This window comes from Balaenoptera musculus, chromosome 10, assembly GCF_009873245.2.
Source record: "Balaenoptera musculus isolate JJ_BM4_2016_0621 chromosome 10, mBalMus1.pri.v3, whole genome shotgun sequence".
In the NCBI taxonomy this organism is placed as follows: Eukaryota; Metazoa; Chordata; class Mammalia; order Artiodactyla; family Balaenopteridae; genus Balaenoptera; species Balaenoptera musculus.
In genome coordinates this window covers 959,591-978,388 of record NC_045794.1, presented here as the reverse complement: position 1 = coordinate 978,388, position 18,798 = coordinate 959,591, and the positions used below count along the sequence as shown (strand labels likewise).

The following is an 18,798-nucleotide window of genomic DNA, read 5'->3' as shown; positions in this document are numbered from 1 at the left end:
CTCAGACCACCAGCGGCCGTGGGCTGGATCTCCCCAACTGCAGAGAAGACTCCAAGTTACTCTTTCTGCAGGAGAAAAGGAAACCAGAGGAAATGTGACACAGTTCCTCCCAAGAGTCTCCTGGGGCAGCAACCACACCCAGAATGTCCCCCGTCCTGCCACGGGGCTCAAGCCATTCCTGTGGCGATGTCCTTCCTCACCGGTGCTCCCAGGAGCTCAGCCTGCAGGGTTATTTGAGCAAAGCTGTTCCAGAGGCTGCCTGATGGAGCCGGGAAGGCCCTGAGCTCGAGGCCAGCTGGTCTCTGCTCCACCAGCTCTCACCTGGGCAACGAACTTCAGCTCTGGGGATGACCTCTCCCTGTCAATGGGTTCATCCTGTTCACCTTGCCTGCACCCAGAGATGTGTGGGTCACGTCCTGACAGCAAACAGAGGCTTGAGAACTGGGCGATTTAAGGAGAGGCTCATAGAGATGCAGGCACCAAGGGCGACAGCCCCAAACGGGCCTTGACGACACTGTCCTGCTGGCGCCTCCCACAGGCCCTTTGCAAAGGTCAGCCTCCCGGGCACCGGGTGAAGGAGCAGCTGAAGGGCAAACCCCAAAGCCACCCAGCACGTCGGAGCAGCCCTGAAGCCCCACGAAGACGCCAAGTGTCTACCGTAATTCCACAGCCAGTACCACTAGGACCTGGAAAGGAGTCCGGAGAGTTCTAATGTAAAGTCTCGGGCCTCGAGAAAGCTATAATTGTGTGAGGGAGACACATGTGAAATACATGTGAAGTAAGAGCAAACTAGAAGAAAAACAAATGAAAATTCGTTGGTAATATTAGCAAATATTTATAGCACTTTCCATTTTGCAGAGTTACTTCACAAATATTATTTCATTTAACCCTTCTCAGAAGCCCTTGACATAAATAGTACCGTTGCCTTCTGTTTTGCAGATGAGGAAACCTGGGCTCAGGAGGGTTAAACGACTCACCCAGACATACCGGCTGGGGGGGCTGGGACTAGGGCTCGCATCCAGGTTGCTACTGAAAATTCCCACAGACCCCAGAGTTCTGGGGGGCTCAGAGAGGGGACTCGGGGGCAGCAGGTCCTGGAGGCCCCCCTACTGGAATGGGGGAAATGTGAACGGGTCAGGCGGGGTCGGCACCCACGCCGTCCAAAAGGCTCGCGGGCCGAGGGAAGGCAGCCGTAGGTGACACCCGCCAGCGACACAGTCCTGCTCCAGCGAAATGTCATTTACAAAAGTAGCGGCCGTCTGGGTCTGGCCTGAGGGCCGCAGTTCCCCGACCCCTGGGATAGGTGAAGGGGAGATGGACGGGGCCTCGTAGCAAAGCCCAGAGGCTGGGATGAAGGTGGCCCATTCCAGGGCCGTGAGGTGGGCAGCCCCACCTGGGCGGGAGTTCTGCAGAAATCATGGGCACAGGGATGCGGGGGGATAGTGTGTGCATCAGCGAGGGCCGCCGTAACCAAGTACCACGGACCGGGTGGCGTGAACAGCAGACATTTCATTTTCTCACGGCTCTGGAGGCTGGAAGCCTGAGATCGAGGTGTCGGCAGGGCTGGTTCCTTCTGAGGCCCTGAGGGGAGACGGCTCTGGACCCCTGTCCTTGGCGTGTAGACGGCCTCTTCCCCACCCCACCCCCGGGTGTATCCTCACCATCTTCCCGCCGTGCATGCCTGTGTCCAGATTTCTTCTTCTGATAAGGACACCAGTCATAAGGGATTAGGGCCCACCCTTGTGATGGCGTTTTAATTCAATCACCTCTTTAAAGTCCCTCCCAGCTCCAAACACAGCCACACTCTGGGGTTCCAGGGGTCAGGATTTCAACCTGTGAATTTTGAGGGGACACATGTGGCCCTAACAGACAGGATGGAGCCCGATTACGGGGGTTTGGGATTCCAGGTTGGGGTCAGCAAGGCAGGAAATTAGGACTCCTTTTGCTTGTTAACCATAACTTGGATTAGTACTTTCGGAAGAAGAATGCTAATCAGACCACTTGTATGCAAAAAAGATGATAAAACGGGTGTCTGGCCAAGTAAGTGGCAAAGTCAGTTCTCTAGCTCCATCTGTGAGTTCGTAGGAGGCTGGCGACTATATCCTGCCGTCGGGCCCGCCCAGGATTGACAGTTGGGCCGGCCCTGGAGAAATGCAAGTTCAGGTTGGCGGAGAAATGCCCTCAGCTCCTCCGGCTCCTGACACCCCCGGGATGCCTGGCCCTGAGCCCCCAGGCCTCTTCCACCAAGAGTTGAGCCGCCCGGAGGATTCCTCCACCCGATGGTGCGGCTCCCAGCTCAGTGCTGGGCTCTGCTCTCAGCCAGTCCCAGGAGGGGCCGGCCGCTCCTGCCGCCCCGGCCCACGGACAAAGTCAGGCTGGCACGGTGATGGAAGGCTCCAGACGCACAGGCCTGCCCACCTCCGCCCACGTCCGCCCCTCGATCTCTCACCTGGAGCTTTGCCCTGAGGCCGTCCTGTCAGTCCCGATGCACAGAAAGGTCTGAGGCAGAGGGTAGGGCGGCAGCTGGTGTGACAGGGGGCCCCCAGATGTAGTGAGTAAACCCGCGGGGGGCTCGCGAACCCCAGTGCTCCTGAGGACACCGGTCTCCACGACCACTTGGGTCCCGTGCACTCCCAGCATGGTTCACGCAGTTTCCAGTCTGAGATTATCCTGTGGTGGAAGTAGCTTATGAAAACCAACCCCCCCCCAGGACCCACACAACTGCTGTCATCTTCCTTCCCTCTCCCCACCTCCCTCGAGATGCAGAAACGTGGTCCTACTAAGCGCCGTTCAAGCAAGTTGCCCCCAAGAGTGGAAGTTTGGGGAGAGAATCCGTTCTTGGCAAGATGGAGTTTGTACAGCTCACTGATGTTCCTAAAAATGTAATTATGTTTCCACCACCTGCAGTGGCAGCTGTTAATTACTCTTTCACGAAAATCTCATTTTCTTTCGGAATCTGCTCAGCAGAAGCCGAGGGACAGGACAGCCCAGAGACCCACATTTGATCCACAATCCCTGGTAACGGTGAAGTTAGAAAGTCAGGAAACTAGCCTCCCCTCAGCATCCTTCCTGAGTCCACTCAACAGCACATTTCATTCCTCAGAGGCCGTTCTTTACAGGAAAGGTGTGCCCTGGCCCCTGGATTCTCTGCCGTCTTTCTGCCTCAGTCTCCAACCCACAGGTCATCTGAGTGGCCAGTGGGAGACTCAGGCTTGCCGCCTCCCCGAGACTAGGGCCCAGCATTAGCAATCCCAGCCTCAGCTGGCCTGGACTCTCGGTTTCCAAGATGAACCCAAGGCGATCTCTAGGGTAACCAGTCCCTAAACGAGTCGGCTGTGGCCTCTGTCTAACCCCTTAGAAATAGAAACACGGACCATCTTCGCCCTGTCAGGTGCTTGTGGGATAAACTGTCACAAATTAATAGGAACTAATATGTGGATGTAAACCGTGATTTAAAGCAAGGAACCTTTAAATCCACACCTTGACCCCAAAGAGCAGCTCCCCAGAGACTCCTGCCCACCATCAAGGGCATGATTGGAGGCTCTTCCGACCACGTTCCACGCGGGCGGCTGCCACCTGTGCCCACGTGACTCACCAGGCCTGGTCAAGTTCAGTTATAGAGGGAAAGGCCGTGTTTTTATCAGGCTCTTTCTATTATTTTTAAAGTGATCGCATAGCTATTTCTGAAGTCAAACAAGATGGGACAGTATCGATGCCAAAGCCAAAAGGTGGATGAGCTTCTGTGTAGCAGGTCAATGACCTGGGCCCCCGCCGGCCAGGGCTGTCCCCTCAGGCGTCTGTGTGGACAGACAGACTTGGAGGCTGGCAGCCCGTTACCCCTCCCACCGCCAAATAAAAGACCCCTCACAATGAGACGCTGACCTGAGTGACCCTTGTCATTCTAAACTGACATGTATCTTTTTCTAGAAGGGAAATTTGCTAAGTCATCCATTTCAACTCTTTAACTCTCAGCACTGTTTTTGTATAGGAATTTTGAGAAGTGAACAAATAATGCTACTGGTTGTAAAGTTTCTGTTTATTCCAAGCTTTGTGTTGGTTGTTTTTGTTTTTGTTTTTGTTTTGGTGTGCGAAGCATTGTTTTAAACTTTTCTTTTTTTATTAAAGTATAGTTGCTTTACAATATCATATTAGTTTCAGGTGTACAATATAGAGATTCAATATTTGTATAGACTATATTCCATTTAAAGTTATTATAAAGTACTGGCTATATTCCCTGTGCTGTACAATATATCCTTATAGCTTATTTATTTTATACATAGTAGTTTGTACCTATTAACCCCCTACCCCTATCTCCCCTCTCCTCCCTTCCCTCTCCCCACTGGTAACTACTAGTTTGTTCTCTATATCTGTGAGTCTGCTTCTTTTTCTGTCAGAGTCACTAGTTTGCTCTATTTTTTAGATTTCACATATAGGTGATGTCATATGGTATTTGTCTTTCTCTGACTTATTTCACTGAGCATAATACCCTCCAGGTCCATCCATGTTGTTTCAAACTTTGTATTGTGAAGACACGTGTGTTTCGGAGATGGCTCTTTACATGGGGTAAAAACAAGCCTGACCCTTTCCTCTCATGACCAAATCTTCGGGATTCCCACTAACAAGTAGGGATGAGTTGGGACCCTCCTGGGTATCCGTCTCCTCAAAATCAGTACCCACCTGCCAGTGTAGACGCTTCTGCGGGAGTGACCCCTTCTCCCCAGGATCCATTGTTTGTCTTGTGTTGTTAACTCATGTGATTTGGGGTTTGGGTCCTATTTTGTTCTGTGTTCTTACCTGTTTTATCAATTTTTACTATCTCTTAGTTTGTTTTTGGAGGTTAGCGGGACGTCCTGTGTGGTCGCCAAGTCCCCTGTTTCTTTCTTTGCCTGAGGCTGACCCTGAGCTCTGTCCACGTCTTACCCCTGGTTTTCGACTCTGAGACGTCTTGTCTGTGAAAGGAAGCGCCCGGCGGGCTTGTTTGATCAGGAGGAAGGGGAGTTTGCTTGGTCTAATCGCCCCCCAGAAACCCATTGTGACGTCCCCCACGCCCCCGTGCGTGTAAATTATGTGCGGGTGCCCACGGGGCAGGGCGGGAGCGCGCTTCTAGTGTGCGTGCGCGTGCGTGCGTGTGCATGTGTGCGAGGGGAGGATAGCCTGTCCCACCCGGAGCCACCACCTCGTTGTCCCTTCAAATGTATAAAGTCAGCAGGCGTGATGACCAGCAGCGGCTGAGCCCCGTTGGGGCCTTTCCTTTGAAGAGCGCCGGCCAAGGTTAAGGTCGCTGAAGGTGCCAGCTGTGAACGCTGTGAAATCCAGCACCACTGGCTGCTCCCCGTGCACCTGTGATGCCCCCAGAGCCTGCTCGGCCGTAGGAATCCCATCTCGTCTGGGGTGTCGCCCGGGGGCCATCAAGGTGAGCACGGGGCGGGGGCCCGAGACACCTGTGATCCAGTCCGAGCCCCCAGCCACTGTGTGACCCGGGCACCTGGCCCTTCCCTGGACCTCACTTCCCTGTCCTGTGACGAGAAAGCTGGGCGATGTCCAAAGTCCATCCAGCGCCAAGCTTCCTTGAAATGATGTCTGGATTTGTTTTCACCCAAGTTTATGGAAAAGGAGTCGAGGGTGGACACAGGACAGTCAGGCGTGTGGGAAGTCGTGCGCTTTCCGGCTGTGTCTCCCACCTTCTCAGAATGAGTCTCTCACACCTGCCCGACTTGACTTCATCCAAAAGAAAAGAAACCGGGGACGTCCCACATCCAGCAGCATCCGTACAGCCAGTAGAATTATCCGTACAGCGTGATCAGTTCCTGGGCTGTGGCAGCCCCGGGGGCACTTGTCACTGGTCCCACGTCACCGGATGCCACACCCTCACTCATGCAGGTCCTGTGGCCACTAAGGGCTCCTGACCTGCCCGCCAGATGAGGGTTGCTGCCCTGCAAGCAGGGCTGAGCCATGACCGAGGATGGGGCAGCCATTCTAAAGGACAAGGGCGGGAAAAATAAGGAACTCCTTGTGTGTCGTGTTAAAAGGGCCATAGAAGATGAAAAAGGAGGAGAAGAATTCTTTTGAGATAAACTTTTATTTGGGATAAAAGATAATAATAAAAGAAATGGCTTCTTCTAAGCCACCAAACTGGGCTCCAAGCTAGAAAGCTCCGGCTGCCCTGGAAATCCAGCCCCGGCCAGCTCAGGAAGAGCCTGGGGATGGGCTGGGCGGGTCGGCCATAGTGGACTTGGACGGTTCGTGTCCCAGCTTGGCCTGTGGAGCTGGGAACATCTGGATGCCGTGGGGAGGTGGTGTTCTTGCCGTCTGTCTTCAGGCCACACACATCTCATCTCAGTAGTTTGGTGGGTCCCACACGGAGGCGCCTCATTCCTGTGTCTGCAGTGCTGACCTGAGTCCTGCGTGCGATGCTGGAAATGGCTGTTCCCTTTAAGCTCAACTTCAGGCTCTGTCCTAGACGGAATCGCCTCAGGACCCAGCATGCAGGACTCAGGACAAGGGACAGACCCTCCTCCAAATCCATCAAGTGGCTCACCCCCTAGAGAAGCCCTTTCCACAGACAGGCTGGGCCCTAAGTGTGAGGATGAGGCCCCCTTAGAATGGGGAGGGGGGTTGGAAAGAAATAAGAAAAATAAAATACTGTCATGAGAGCTTTTCTTTTTACGGCAAGGAGCAGACGCAAGTGGGAAAGCACGCGCAGCTTGTCCGAGGGCACAGGGTCGAGGGCAGAGGAGGGACTCGGGTCGGTGTTCCCAGGCGTCTCCTCCCACTGTCCCACTTACAGTGTCCTGGGTGGCAGGGGTCACCCTAGACGAGCAGCGGGCGTGTCCGTCGAGGACATGGGACCCGGCCGGGCGCTGCCAGGGCCTCCCCTCCCGGCCGGGGGGCTGCAGACTAACCCTTCTCTCCCCTCTTCCCTCCACGCCTCGCTCTGCATCCCTTCGACCCGACCCTGCAGTGAGCATGCCCACCAGTGAGACCGAGTCTGTCAACACCGAAAACGTGGCTGGAGGTGACATCGAGGGAGAGAGCTGCGGGGCCAGGCTGGCGTGAGTGGGCACGGGGGGCAGGAGCGGGCAGGGAAACCGAGTCCTGGCTGGGGAGGGGAGCCCTGCGGGCAGAGTGGCCCTGGCTGGGAGCTGCTCTGCAATCCTGCGCTTCCCGGGCAGGGGTCTGACTTTTGGATTTTGAGCCCCTTTCCATCCCATCAGAGAAATGTGTGTGTGTGTGTGTGTGTGTGTGTGTGTGTGTGTGTGTGTGTGTGTGTGTGTGTGTGTGTGTGTGTGTGTGTGTGTGTGTTGGGGGACTTTGAAGTCTGTTTCTTCCCAGCCCCTCACTCCCTTTCACCAGAGCAGCTTTGTTAGGTTCCCTGGGTCCTGCTAAGCGCCCTTTCATGTCTGATAAATGTGACCTGGAAGAAAAGCAGACAGGCAGGAAAATACACTGGGAGACGTGGGTCCTACCTGCAGCTCTGAGTTATCCACCCAGTGAAGGGAGCACAGGTGTCTGAAGTGCAGACTCGGCTAATAAAAGTGCACCTGTGCCGGCCCAGCGAGCCTCCCCAACGCAAGCCCCAGCCCCTGGCTTCCTGAGCTGACTGGAGCCCAGGGCTGGGCCAGGTGTGCGGAGGGACAGCCCACGCGGCTTATCACCATCATCCATCCGTCTTAGCTCCGTCTTAAAAACAGACACCAGCGGTCCCTGGGAGATGCCCCCCCACCAAGAAATGAAGGGAAAATGGTTTAACTGCTAAAAATGAGCAAACTGCTGGCTTCATTCCCAGTGTCTCAAAAAGCAGAGTCCACAGATTGAAGCCACGTTCCTTTAGGGGTCAGGCTGCCCTTGAGCGTGAGGCCTCCGGCAGCTTCCAGACTCCACTGTGGGAAGTGGGAGCTGCTCGTCCTGGTGCCTGGGAGATGCAAGTCTCACCCCAGAAGCTAAAAGGGACGGCGGACAGAGGGCTCGGAGGAGGACCGGCCCCGAGGTGGCTGGGTGTCTGAGTCGCTCCATCGGCGGAACGGCTCCTAGCTCACCTCTCCCCGCCGAAATGCCTCCGTATCTGGGCCTTTTGAGAAGGTTTGGGTGCATCTAACCTGAGCCGGGCCAGCCTCCGAGCGAGGGGGCGGGTGGGCAGGAGCAGACCGTTTCCAGGGCACATGGACCTCACCATCCCTCCCCCTGACAGTGGCACCGGGGAGTCTGCACTGCTGATTCCCAGCATTGTTGGGAAGCTGTTATTGTCAAAATGTTGCTAAAATACAGCGCTAATTACATTCTGAAGCAACGGGCTGAGCCTTTCCCTCTTCCCTCCTACTGGAACCATACAAGCAAACGCTCGGGATTCTGGACATTGGCCCCGGGCAGCTACGCTAGCGAAGGTGGATGGCAGGTCCCCAAAGGGTGGGAGGGAAGGTGACGAGGACTCCGCCCTCTGGCTCTGGGCCCACATGACAGACCCAGAGAGGCCGGGGCGCTGGCGCTCACAGTCACTGGAGAGGGTGTGTTTTGGGAGCTCGAGGCCCTGTTGGAAGGACAAGCCTGTTCCCACAGAGGGAGGGAGCATCTGGAGGACGTGCTCTGCAGGCATCCAGGGCTCCGTGGAAATGGGCCGCACTCCCCACGAATATCCGAATTTATGCACCTACTCTGTGCGGATAAAGTGCCTTGTCGCAGTGCCGGGATGGCAGTATGTCCTTAACAAACTACCGTCTTTCCCCGCCCCGCCCCAGACAACGGTGGGAGAAGACCGCCAGCGTTCCTGGTGGGGAAGCAGCGTGAACGGGCGGGGGCTGAGGCTCAGGCTGTGACAACCAGGGAGAGGCTGGCGTTTCTGAGGCGGAGAGCGAACGGCCCATGCAGCGGGATGAGGCCTGGCTGAAGGTGGTTCCGAGGGGGCAGGGCAGACAGACAGGGACCGCAAAGCGATGTTTTGCTGGGGAGGGGGCAGGCGGGCAGGGGAGGTGGTGAGAGGAAGGAGCTATCCTTCAAGTCTGAAGACAGAAGCAGTACAGACTGAAGTCACCAGCGGGGCTGCAGGGTGTGGAGGCCGGGACTCTGCTCTGGACCACATGCTGGAGACACCAGCTTAGAAACAATGAATGCGGTTACGTGGCACCGGGGTTGTTCACGGGGGCAGAAGGCCAGGGCTGAAGGCTGGGAAACTGACACGCAGAAGGAAAAGAACAAGGCACAGATGAAAAGGTGCCAGGGGAACAGACAAGCACAAGCCCGGAGGCCACCGGAAGAGGAACATCAAGCCCGAGCTCTCCGTTCACACCCTCATCAGGCAGCAAGCCCGCTCGGTGCTGGGCCGAGGTGACACAGAGCCCGAGAGCAAGGTGACACCGTCTCCCTGGAGCTCACAATCTGGTGTGAAAGTGACACTGAGCCGTCACTGTAAGTTGGGAAAAGCGTTGAGAAGGCGGAGTGACTGTAACGCAGGGTTAGTAATGGAGAGACGCGTTAGACTGGCAGGTTAGGAAAAGCTTCTTTGAAGAAGGAAAGTTTGAGCTGAGAACTGGAGGGGGACGGAGGAAGGAAGGATCTTCCAGTCAGAGGCAACAGTGGGTTCCGAGGCCGCTGGGGGGATGAGGGAGAGAAGGCAGACGCGTCCGGGGCAGGCCTGAGTGGGAAGGGGCGGGGCTGGAGACGGAGCAGGGCCAGGTAAACCCTTGATGGCCTTGGTCTTTGTCACGAGACCATGAGAGATCATTGAACATAGCTGGTTGGTTTGGTGAGCTTTCCATCCTTGAGGATCCTCGGACATTAGGAAGAGTCTGTGTGGGAGCGAGAGGCCCCGAGCGGCGGCACTCGAGCGAAGCGGCTGCCACAGCAGCTCTGGGGGTGGTGCTGGTGCGGCTCAGGCCAGGGTCACGTGCGGAGGTGGAAAAGGGACGCGTCCTCTGTGTGTCCTAATTGCAGGAGCTGGAGCCTGGGGGCAGGCGGGGCGGGAACGGGCCGCAGGGGACCCTCCCTCCACACGTGAGGACGTGGACGGGGAAATGGCAGTGGCCCCGGAGCTGCTGGGCCTCGCCTTTCCTCAGAGCGGAGGCAGGACCGTCTTCAAGACGAGAAGCCCATGAAGGAGACCAGCACTTACGGGACAGCCTTGCCTGAGACTAGGGCACAGCTGGCATCAGAGAGGGAGACGCGGACTTCCACAGAAAGAAGTGCCCGGTACTCTGGGACGGACCGAAGGAGGGGAGAGAGCCAGCCGTGCACCAGGAGTCCCAGATCTGGGCCCGGGCGGCAACCTCAGGCTCGCCCCCTGGGACGTGCGGGGCGCCTGCCCGTTGGCTCCTGTGCTCTTGGCTCCTAGAGGGGCCTGGGAACCGCCTGCGGGGACCCCCTGCACCTCTTCTGCGTCTGCGGCTTCCGCAGGAGAGGCCCCGTGAGTGAGGCAGGCTGCACCTTGTAAAATGGCAGACCCCAATCCAGCCGGTGTGTGCGAGGTCCCTTTAGTCTCGGAGCGCACAGTTCTATAAAGAAGGTAGAGTCAGAAACAGGATCCGACGCAGAGGGTCGATGATACCGATGGACGTGCATCTCGTCACAGAAGTGAGCTGGGGGTGCCCGGATAGCACAGGAGATTCAAGCTAGTGGGTCCCCAAGAGGTGCCCTGTGACGGGGTCCAGGGTCCGGCCCCTCTGGCCGCACCAGCCGTGCATGGAGTCGAGGACGTCGCCTCAGACGTGCGTCAGCCTAAATGATGCCTGCAGCACCATCTGACCGACGTTAGGGCGAATCGGGAGGATTCGGGGAATCGCTGTGTCACACGGCAGGGAGCAAACATACGGGCTTACGACTCTAAGAAGCGGAAAGGCTAAACATACAAGTAGCTCCCAAGGAGTTCAAATATTTGTCCAATGATGACAACTGCAAACTGGGTAACTGAGTGAAGCAGAGGGAGTTCCAGGCGTGTCTCCCGTTTTAAACCTTCACACCAGCAAAGACAACCGCGGTTTCCTGGGAGGTTTGTTGTGGAGGCCTGAGGGAAAGAGGCAGCTGGGCTGGACAAGCGTCAGGTCCACCCAGCAGGGCTGCACTCGTGGCCTTACATGCGAGTTACCCACTTTCTGCAGCTGCTGCTCTTCAGGAATCCACGGAAAACACGGGGAGGAAATCCTACCTTGTAGAGCAGTAACTAGGGGAGCCCGGACGCCTTCTGAGCAGGCTGGTCCCCAGCGGGGTCTGGAGCAGCCGGGCCCCCTGGTGTCTGTGGACTCGCTGGGATCCAGGGGGCAGCACCCGCCACCCGGCCGGAACGCAGGGCTGGGGGGCGGACACGGCGCCCGCAGGCTCCCGGCTCCCCTGCCCACCGGCGGCGTGACCAGCTCTCCAAACCCCGAGCTGGTGGTCACCTCCCAGGACACGAAGCCTGCGGAGACCGGGTGCCTCTGGTTCCACGAAGTGCACTGACCCCTCCTACATGGGGAGTGTGAGGCCCTCCGCTCTCCCATACCTGGGCTTTCCTTTGTCTCCAGACACGTGCCCCCCGAGGACCCCCCTTCTTACCTGGGGTGCTCCAGTAATACAGAGCTTGGAGGGGGTGAGTGCTGCGGCCCCAGCAAGCCTGGAATGGTGCCCCCGACCTGAGAGCAGCAACAGCAATCAGGCTTCAGTGTGGCGTCCAGGCTCGCACATCAGGACGCGTAACCACGGGGGAGAGAAAGTCCCACTCCATTTCCTCCGCCTCAGAACGTTCCAGAACACCCAGGAAGGAGCCGCAGCCAGTGACCACGCTTACCCAGGACGTCATCCCCAACAGGAGCCCTGGTCCTCCTGCGCCGCGTCCCAGAGTCGCTGCCTGGGAGACGTGGACACTCAGACCTCAGTGCCCCACACGGGACTTCTTAAGAACCCACTTTTGGGTTTCCCTGGTGGCGCAGTGGTTGAGAGTCCGCCTGCCAGTGCAGGGGACACTGGTTCGAGCCCTGGTCTGGGAGGATCCCACATGCCGTGGAGCGACTGGGCCCGTGAGCCACAACTGCTGAGCCGGCGCGTCTGGAGCCCGTGCTCCGCAACAAGAGAGGCCGCGATGGTGAGAGGCCCGCGCACCGCGATGAAGAGTGGCCCCCACTTGCCACAACTAGAGAAAGCCCTCGCACGGAAGCAAAGACCCAACACAGCCAAAAATTAATTAATTAATTAATTTAAAAAAAATATGTACTTAAAAAAAAAAAGAACCCACTTTTGCTGACGACCCACCGGACTGAGAGGCAGACTTACAGGGAGGGCGTGTGGCCTGCACTGAAGGGCCCCCGAGAGGCCTCTGGAACTCTCCGAGAGAAGACGGGGCCGGGCCAGGCCCTGTGGCAGAGCTGCCAGGCTGGTGACCGGCCATGCTAGCTCACGTCCCTCAGCGAGGGGTCATCTGTCCAGCAGGCCTGCTAGCCCCCGGCTCCCCACCGTCCAAGCGTAGCCGGAAGGCATTTGTTTTTCCACTAAACTGTGGCCCTAAGTAAGATGCCACCCGTGACCCCGGCCTCTGCCCACGTGCCGTGTAACGTGTGATTAAAACCCTGCAGCCGTCGCCGGCGTCTTTGGGTGGGAAAGGTTATCAGCTGGCGGTTCGGAGCAGTAAAGGCTCTTGGCTCTGGTTCTCAGTGCCCCAGAGACATAATTATCTCACGCACGATGACTCTGCCACTTGTCACATCTTCTGGTTTATTTTTTTTAATAAAAAATAGCAAGAGGGGCTGTTTTCTTGCTTCGCAGCAGAGCTCACTCTGTGCTGAGCTGGGACAGGCGGATTTTGTCCCCTCTTCATCTCTGACCGGCGCTCCGCACCTGCCTGCCCATCCGAGCACGGTCTCCCACCCGCGGCCCTGCCAGCGCTCACTCCCCAGACACCAGGGCCTCCCCGACATGTGGCCTTCCGCAGGGCCGTCTCAAGTGCCTGCATGATCTCTGCCCCCAGCCCGGCTCCATCCAGCCTCCCACGGGCCGCAGGGCCTCCTGGAAGTTTCCACCTTTCAGTGCCCCCCACTCACCCCGAGATGCCTCTCAAGTCAGCCACCAGCCCACCCACCGGTGCTTCTGTCCACAAGTCCCAGGTCTTCAGGGCTGCACAGCACTGCCAGCATCCAGGGTTGTGCTCAGCCCCGGGCTGTTTCCTTGGGCCCAGGCTCCACACTCAGGCCACGTCGTGATGGGGCCGGGCTCCTGTTCAGACAGCGCTGGGCCTCTGCCAGCCTGTTGCCGCCTGCAATGTCCGAGGGCCGCGTCTGCAGGAGGGGCTCCTGTCCTCCACGACTGTTCTCAGGGCGTGGCCCCCGACCCCAGCTGACGGTCTGAGAACACGGCACCCGCTCCAGGGGCCACGTCTCCACTTAGAAGATGCTAGATTCGTAGGTTTGTGGGCTGGGCCAGCCCTCGGTCTCCCCTTCAAACACACAGACACCACGACGTGCTGACCGCAGGGCTGTCTCTCCGAAGCTGCTCCGTCCAGCGCCCGTGTGGTCACCCGGGGACGTCTGAGAAAAGAGGGAAACGTGTGTGTCATTTGGTAACGTCTCCTCTTTCCCTTTCAGCCACAGGATCTCCAAGTCGAAGTTCAGGTGAGTGAGATGCTCCTTTCCTGCTGGGCTGGGGACACCCCCGGCTGGGGGCTGAGGGAGGGCCTGCGGAGGGTCTGCTTTCCTTCTGCACGGCTCTCGGGAAGAGGCTCGTGGATCAGACCCGGCGAGCGGCTCCGGGCTTGGGGTTTGGCGAGTTAGTGATGTTGGTGGCACTGGCCCTAGGAGGTTGTGAGATGCTGTGTCCCCCTCCCTTATAAGATGAAGTCCGGTTGAAATAAGTGCCACGTGGCCACTTGCTGCTGTTCTCGGCCGTGCTTATGGAAGGTGAGGGCACGCGGGTTCTGACGGTGCTGCTTCAGAACCTTCCTCGGGGCCCCGTCCTCGCCCTGTCTGCCCCTCCAGCCTCGCCGCCTGCACATCCCGCGGTTCCCGAACGTCCCCCGTCCTCTCGCACGTCTAGGCTTTTGCGTGGAACCCTCCTGCCACCCGAATCGCCGTGTCCCCGAGCCTCCCCTGGAGAGCTCGGGCTCCTGTTAAGAACCTCGCTGGTCCCGCATCTCCACACCTTCTGCAGACTCCCCTCCCTCCCCCCGGCGCTTTGCTCAGACCTCTGTCACCGCCCTCCCCACGTGGGCTCCCGTGTCTCCAATAGGCTCCGTGAGCCTCCGAGGTGCTATTTGCAGGGAGCCGAGCCGGGCGCCCGGCGGGTAGCAGGCTGTCCACCGTGTGCGCTGGATGGACAGATATGTGAGTAGGGGTGGGAATTCACTCCCACAAAGCCTGTACGAGCCAAAAACTACTGTGTTTAAGTTTCATTATTGATCTAACCCTGCTTCCCCAGCCTCACCTCCTGTGTAGCAGGAGCATAAATAACATTAAATTTTAGTCCAGCCGAGCAGTGTAGCCCAAGGCTGCATTTTAAACTGTCCCTTAAGCTAAATGTTCAGTTCTCTTCTTTCCTCTGCCCAGCTCCTCTCCAGGGTGGAGAAGCAGGGCCGGGACTTCAAGACCCCGGAAGTACCCAGGCCTCAGTGAGGACTGGTCCTGGGGTCCACCCCGAGACCCCTGCTTGTCCCCCTGAACCGGGCCTGCCGAGGGGCCACAGGTCCACCTGGTTGGGCCTCCACCCACGGTGTCCGTGGGCCCCATGTTTGCCTCTGGTCTTGAAATCGTTGCCTCTGGTCTCCGGCCCCCAGGCTCTTTGAGCCCATGGACACCTCCAGGCCCTCCGTGGACGGGCTGCGGGAACCGGGCGCTCACCTACGCGCCGGCCGCCCGTCCCGCTCTGTGCCTGCCTGGGTAGAGCTCTAGGCCGAAGGCTGGCGTCCCCCAGGGCCCCGCAGACCCCGTGCTACACCCAGGAGAGGCACCTTCAGCCCTGATGTCCTGGCCTCCCCGTGACTATCTGGCTGTTTGTAGAGCTTGGCGCTCGGCCAGAGAATTGAACGAGGATGCCGGTGTGGGACCCTCTCCTCTCCTGCTGTCACCTGCTCCCATGTTCCGCTGGGGCTGGAAAATGCAGGCTTTCTCCCCTTGCACTTCCTCTGAAGCCAAGACCTCCTTCACATAAAAAACCGAGGGTCAAGTCTCCCAGGTCCAGCTCTTGTTACGGGAGAGAGAGCTCAAGAAATGTAGAAAATCCTTTGTCTCCGTAACGCTCGGATCTTACTGCTTTCTCTCCAGCACCTGGAGAAGCGGCTGGCACTTAGTGGGGACTTAATAAATACTAAGTGAAGGGACGAATGGACTGTCCTGCCCCCGGATGACATTAGGCTTGACGCAGACTGAAATGAAAGTTCTGTTTTACAGCCAAAGCTGAGAAAGCACGTTGTGCTTCTGGCAGTTCCAAAGCCCCCATGCAGGGACAGAGTAAAGGGCTATAAAAATACATTTGAAAATATTTCCAAAACATCATTCTCATTACATGAAGATGGGTGACTCATAAATGAACAAATGAATGCGTGAGTGAATGAATGAACCAACGTGCTCTGGGGGGTGGAAGAGAAATCACAGACTTGCCTGGACTCGCTCCAGCATGAGATGACCCAGGAGACGGGGGGCGTTCTGTATCCAGTGCTCTAGGGTGTAAGCTGTGCTCTCGAAGAAGAGGGGGCACGGGGGTCCACGTGGACCCCTGGACTCTGCTCGGTTTTGAGACGTGGCTCAACCTGCTGGTACCAGATCCCCCTCTGGGAAGAAGGGCTCTTCCCCCTGCAGATACTACTCAAGATACAACAGAAACACACAGAGAAGGTTCTGTATTCATTCCCGAAAGGCTTATTACTAGTCAGTTGGCACCATCAGTAAACCCATGTTCAGAGGAGGAAACTGAGGCTGAAAGAGGCCCGGGGCCACGTGGCTCTCGCTTGGACAAGTCAGGACCCACGCCCAGGACCCAGGCTCTGCACCCTGTGGTGAAGTCCTGCCCAGGGATCCGAAGCTGTTTCTGCCCAGCTGTGTGTCTAGGGGCGGCAGCGAGGGGTCGGGGGCCGCTCCGGGGCACAGCTGTTGAGTAGAAGCACAATGCCGGACACGTACACCCTTTGTAAAACTTTCTAGTAGCCATGTTAAAAAAGTGAAAAGGAACAGGTGAAATTCATCTTAATATAGTTTATTTAAGCCAGTGCGTCTAAAACATCATTTCAATATGTAATTAATATAAAAAAATGAATGACATATTTTATATTAATTTTTCTATGAAATCTTTGAAATCCCGTGTGTCGTTTACACTCACTGCACGCCCAGTTTGGACTGGCCACGTTTCATGTGTGCAGTAGCCACGGGTGGCCAGCGGCTACCACACTGGACAGCGCGACCCCACAGGGTCAGATGGCAGCTGCCTCATCTACACCCGACAGTCCAGTGGTGGTGTCTGTTTAGGGAATAACAAAGGCTGGCAATGGACTGAAAACACCATCGAAATCACCAAGGTCGACCCTGAGCAACCTCTGTCCGCTGCAGACGCAGGAACAGTGTCCGGACCCCTTCTGTCTGTCTGATTGCGGCAGCTGACACGGGTGTGGGAGGCGCAGGAGAAAAACACAGTAACACAGGGGAAACGGAGAGAGGATTTCTGCAACTCAGAAGTAACCTCGTGAACAGTGAAGAGCCTCTTTTACTCCAGAAAAGAATCTAAAATTTGAGTTAAAACAAACCACACACACAAAGTATTCTCGATCATTTTCTCAGCTTAACAATGACAAATAACAGAATTTGAGCCTCAAACTGGCCTATTCCATTTGCAAGACAGTGATACAAAGTCACAGGGTCTTTAAAGGAAATATTAGAGCAGAGGTTTTAGGGAAATTCTGGCAAATTAAGGGACTTTTATAATATTAGGGCAATATTAGGGTATTCCCTTGGTAAGCCAAGTCTCTACTTTGAGGAATAAGGAACTTTGCAACATTTGGGGCTCAGAATAGGACTTAAAACAGTTACGGAACAAACGATTCTGAACGCCTTCTGCAGCTTGAAGGGATTAGTCAGATGACACGTTGGGGCTTGGATCTGGACGTCACAACGGTCTGAAGTGAACCCCTCGGGGGTCTGAGGTTGGGAGCCCTGTCTCGCCCGTCTTCAGAGAAATGTGCCTCCGAGGTCCCTTTACCTCTGCCATCCCGTAAGCAGTAAGGCACATGCCCAAATTTGCCCCAGTCGCTCATAGCCGATTTTTTGGTTACTTTTGTATAAAATAGTTAAATGTAAGGATTTTCTGGGTTGCTTGTTCTCAGCTCTGGCCACTGGAAAGAGCCCCAAGTGTCCACCATTTGGGTGCTGTCTCCTGTTCTAGATGCTTGTCCAAAACTCTGTGCCAAGCAAACTCCTTCAGGAACACTACCCCCTCCTCACCCCGACCCCATCCGCGGGGTCCTAAGCCTCGTCCACAACGCGGAGTGAGTTAAGTGTGTGTAAAGTTTGTCTCTGCTGCCCTACCTGCCTGCCGGCCCGGTGGTCCTACTGTGTAGGACCACAGTGGTGGGCTGTGGGCCCATCACAAAGGATAGTATGCAACCCCTTCCCCTCAGGACCCTGCGATCTCAGTGGAGAAGCCGGAGTCACACAGTAAAGATACTGACCTACAGGAAACAGAGCATCGTGTCCTCTGGGGAGGCTGGCTGGCACCCCACGGTGGGCTGGGATGCCCTTCTACGTGCCCCTGGGGCACTTCTACTAAGCCCACGTGGCACGCGGCACCCTCGGGGTCCGTATCACCGACCCGAGTTTCCCGTCTGCGTGTTAAGCTGAATATCTAGTATTTGGCTCGGGGAAGATGTTTCAATAAATGTTTCTTGAACGTGTAGCTAAGTCAGCAGCACGGACAGTAAGCGTGACTGGAACTTGGCAGCTGGGACGTCTAGAAAAGTGTGCCGCCGGGAAGCTGGGGCCCCCGCTGAGCCCTAAAGCAAGAGGGGACCCAGAAGGGGAGGATTGGTGGGGCGACAGCCGTGTCGATAGAAAGGCAGGAGCCGGGCCGGTGCTGGGAAGGGGTCAGGCGGGTCCAGGCGAGCGAGCAGAGCTGTCGGGTGGGAACGCAGCGACGCGCGGGTTTGAAGACGTGCGAGAGACGTGTCCGTGCCCGCCGTCACCACCAGGTCTGTGTCCGGGAAGTTCCACTTCTAGAGGGAACAACTTTCCCAGTGAGAGTGACGGGAACGTGAATAGCAGGCAAACTCCTCCTCCCTGTTTTATCGTTTAATTTCTATATCCTCCGTGCATACGTAAACACACAAATACATTTACACATTCTAATGAACCACTGCATTTATTGTACAGTAGGAAGCGTTGCCAGGAAACCAGTTGTCAAGCAAAGCTATATTTTGAAGGGTGGGAGGTGTGTGATTATCTTTAAATACTTTCTCTGGATGGTAATTACTCCACCCCCGCCCCGGCCCGAGCCCACGTGACTCTCCTGAGCGGCTGTCTCGGGAGCGCACGAGTCCACGGGTGCCGCCCCGTCCGTCACAGCCGCAGCTGCGGGGCCTCCAGCAGAGCAGCTCCAGACCCCGGGCCAGGCCCAGGCATGTGGCACCCGCTTTCACCCGCCCCAAACTTGGGGAAGAGCGCAGTCAAGTTCTGGGTGTGAGACGGAGTTGGAGTCTGTTCCTCCAAACTGTGGAAGAGCAACCGTGATTCCTTTGGCCTCCAAATCACAATTATTGGTGATTTTTGTAAATGAGGTTGTCTCTATTCAAAACATTCTTTGCAACTACGGTGTAACCTATTGCCGACTTAAAATCATGCACGGTGTGAGGGTTGTGAGTTAAGTCTTATTCGG

General features: G+C 56.6%; 1 protein-coding gene across 11 annotated transcripts in view; it reads left to right on the top strand.

The window, feature by feature from the left end:
- CACNA1C (calcium voltage-gated channel subunit alpha1 C) overlaps positions 1–18,798 on the top strand; it is a 557,739-nt gene that overhangs the window by 433,907 nt on the left and 105,034 nt on the right. For all 11 annotated transcript variants that reach the window (XM_036865102.1, XM_036865108.1, XM_036865106.1 and 8 more), the window contains exons 10-11: positions 6,962–7,052; positions 13,536–13,562. In XM_036865102.1, coding sequence (XP_036720997.1) covers positions 6,962–7,052; positions 13,536–13,562 — 118 coding nt within the window. The remainder of the gene's footprint in view (positions 1–6,961; positions 7,053–13,535; positions 13,563–18,798) is intronic.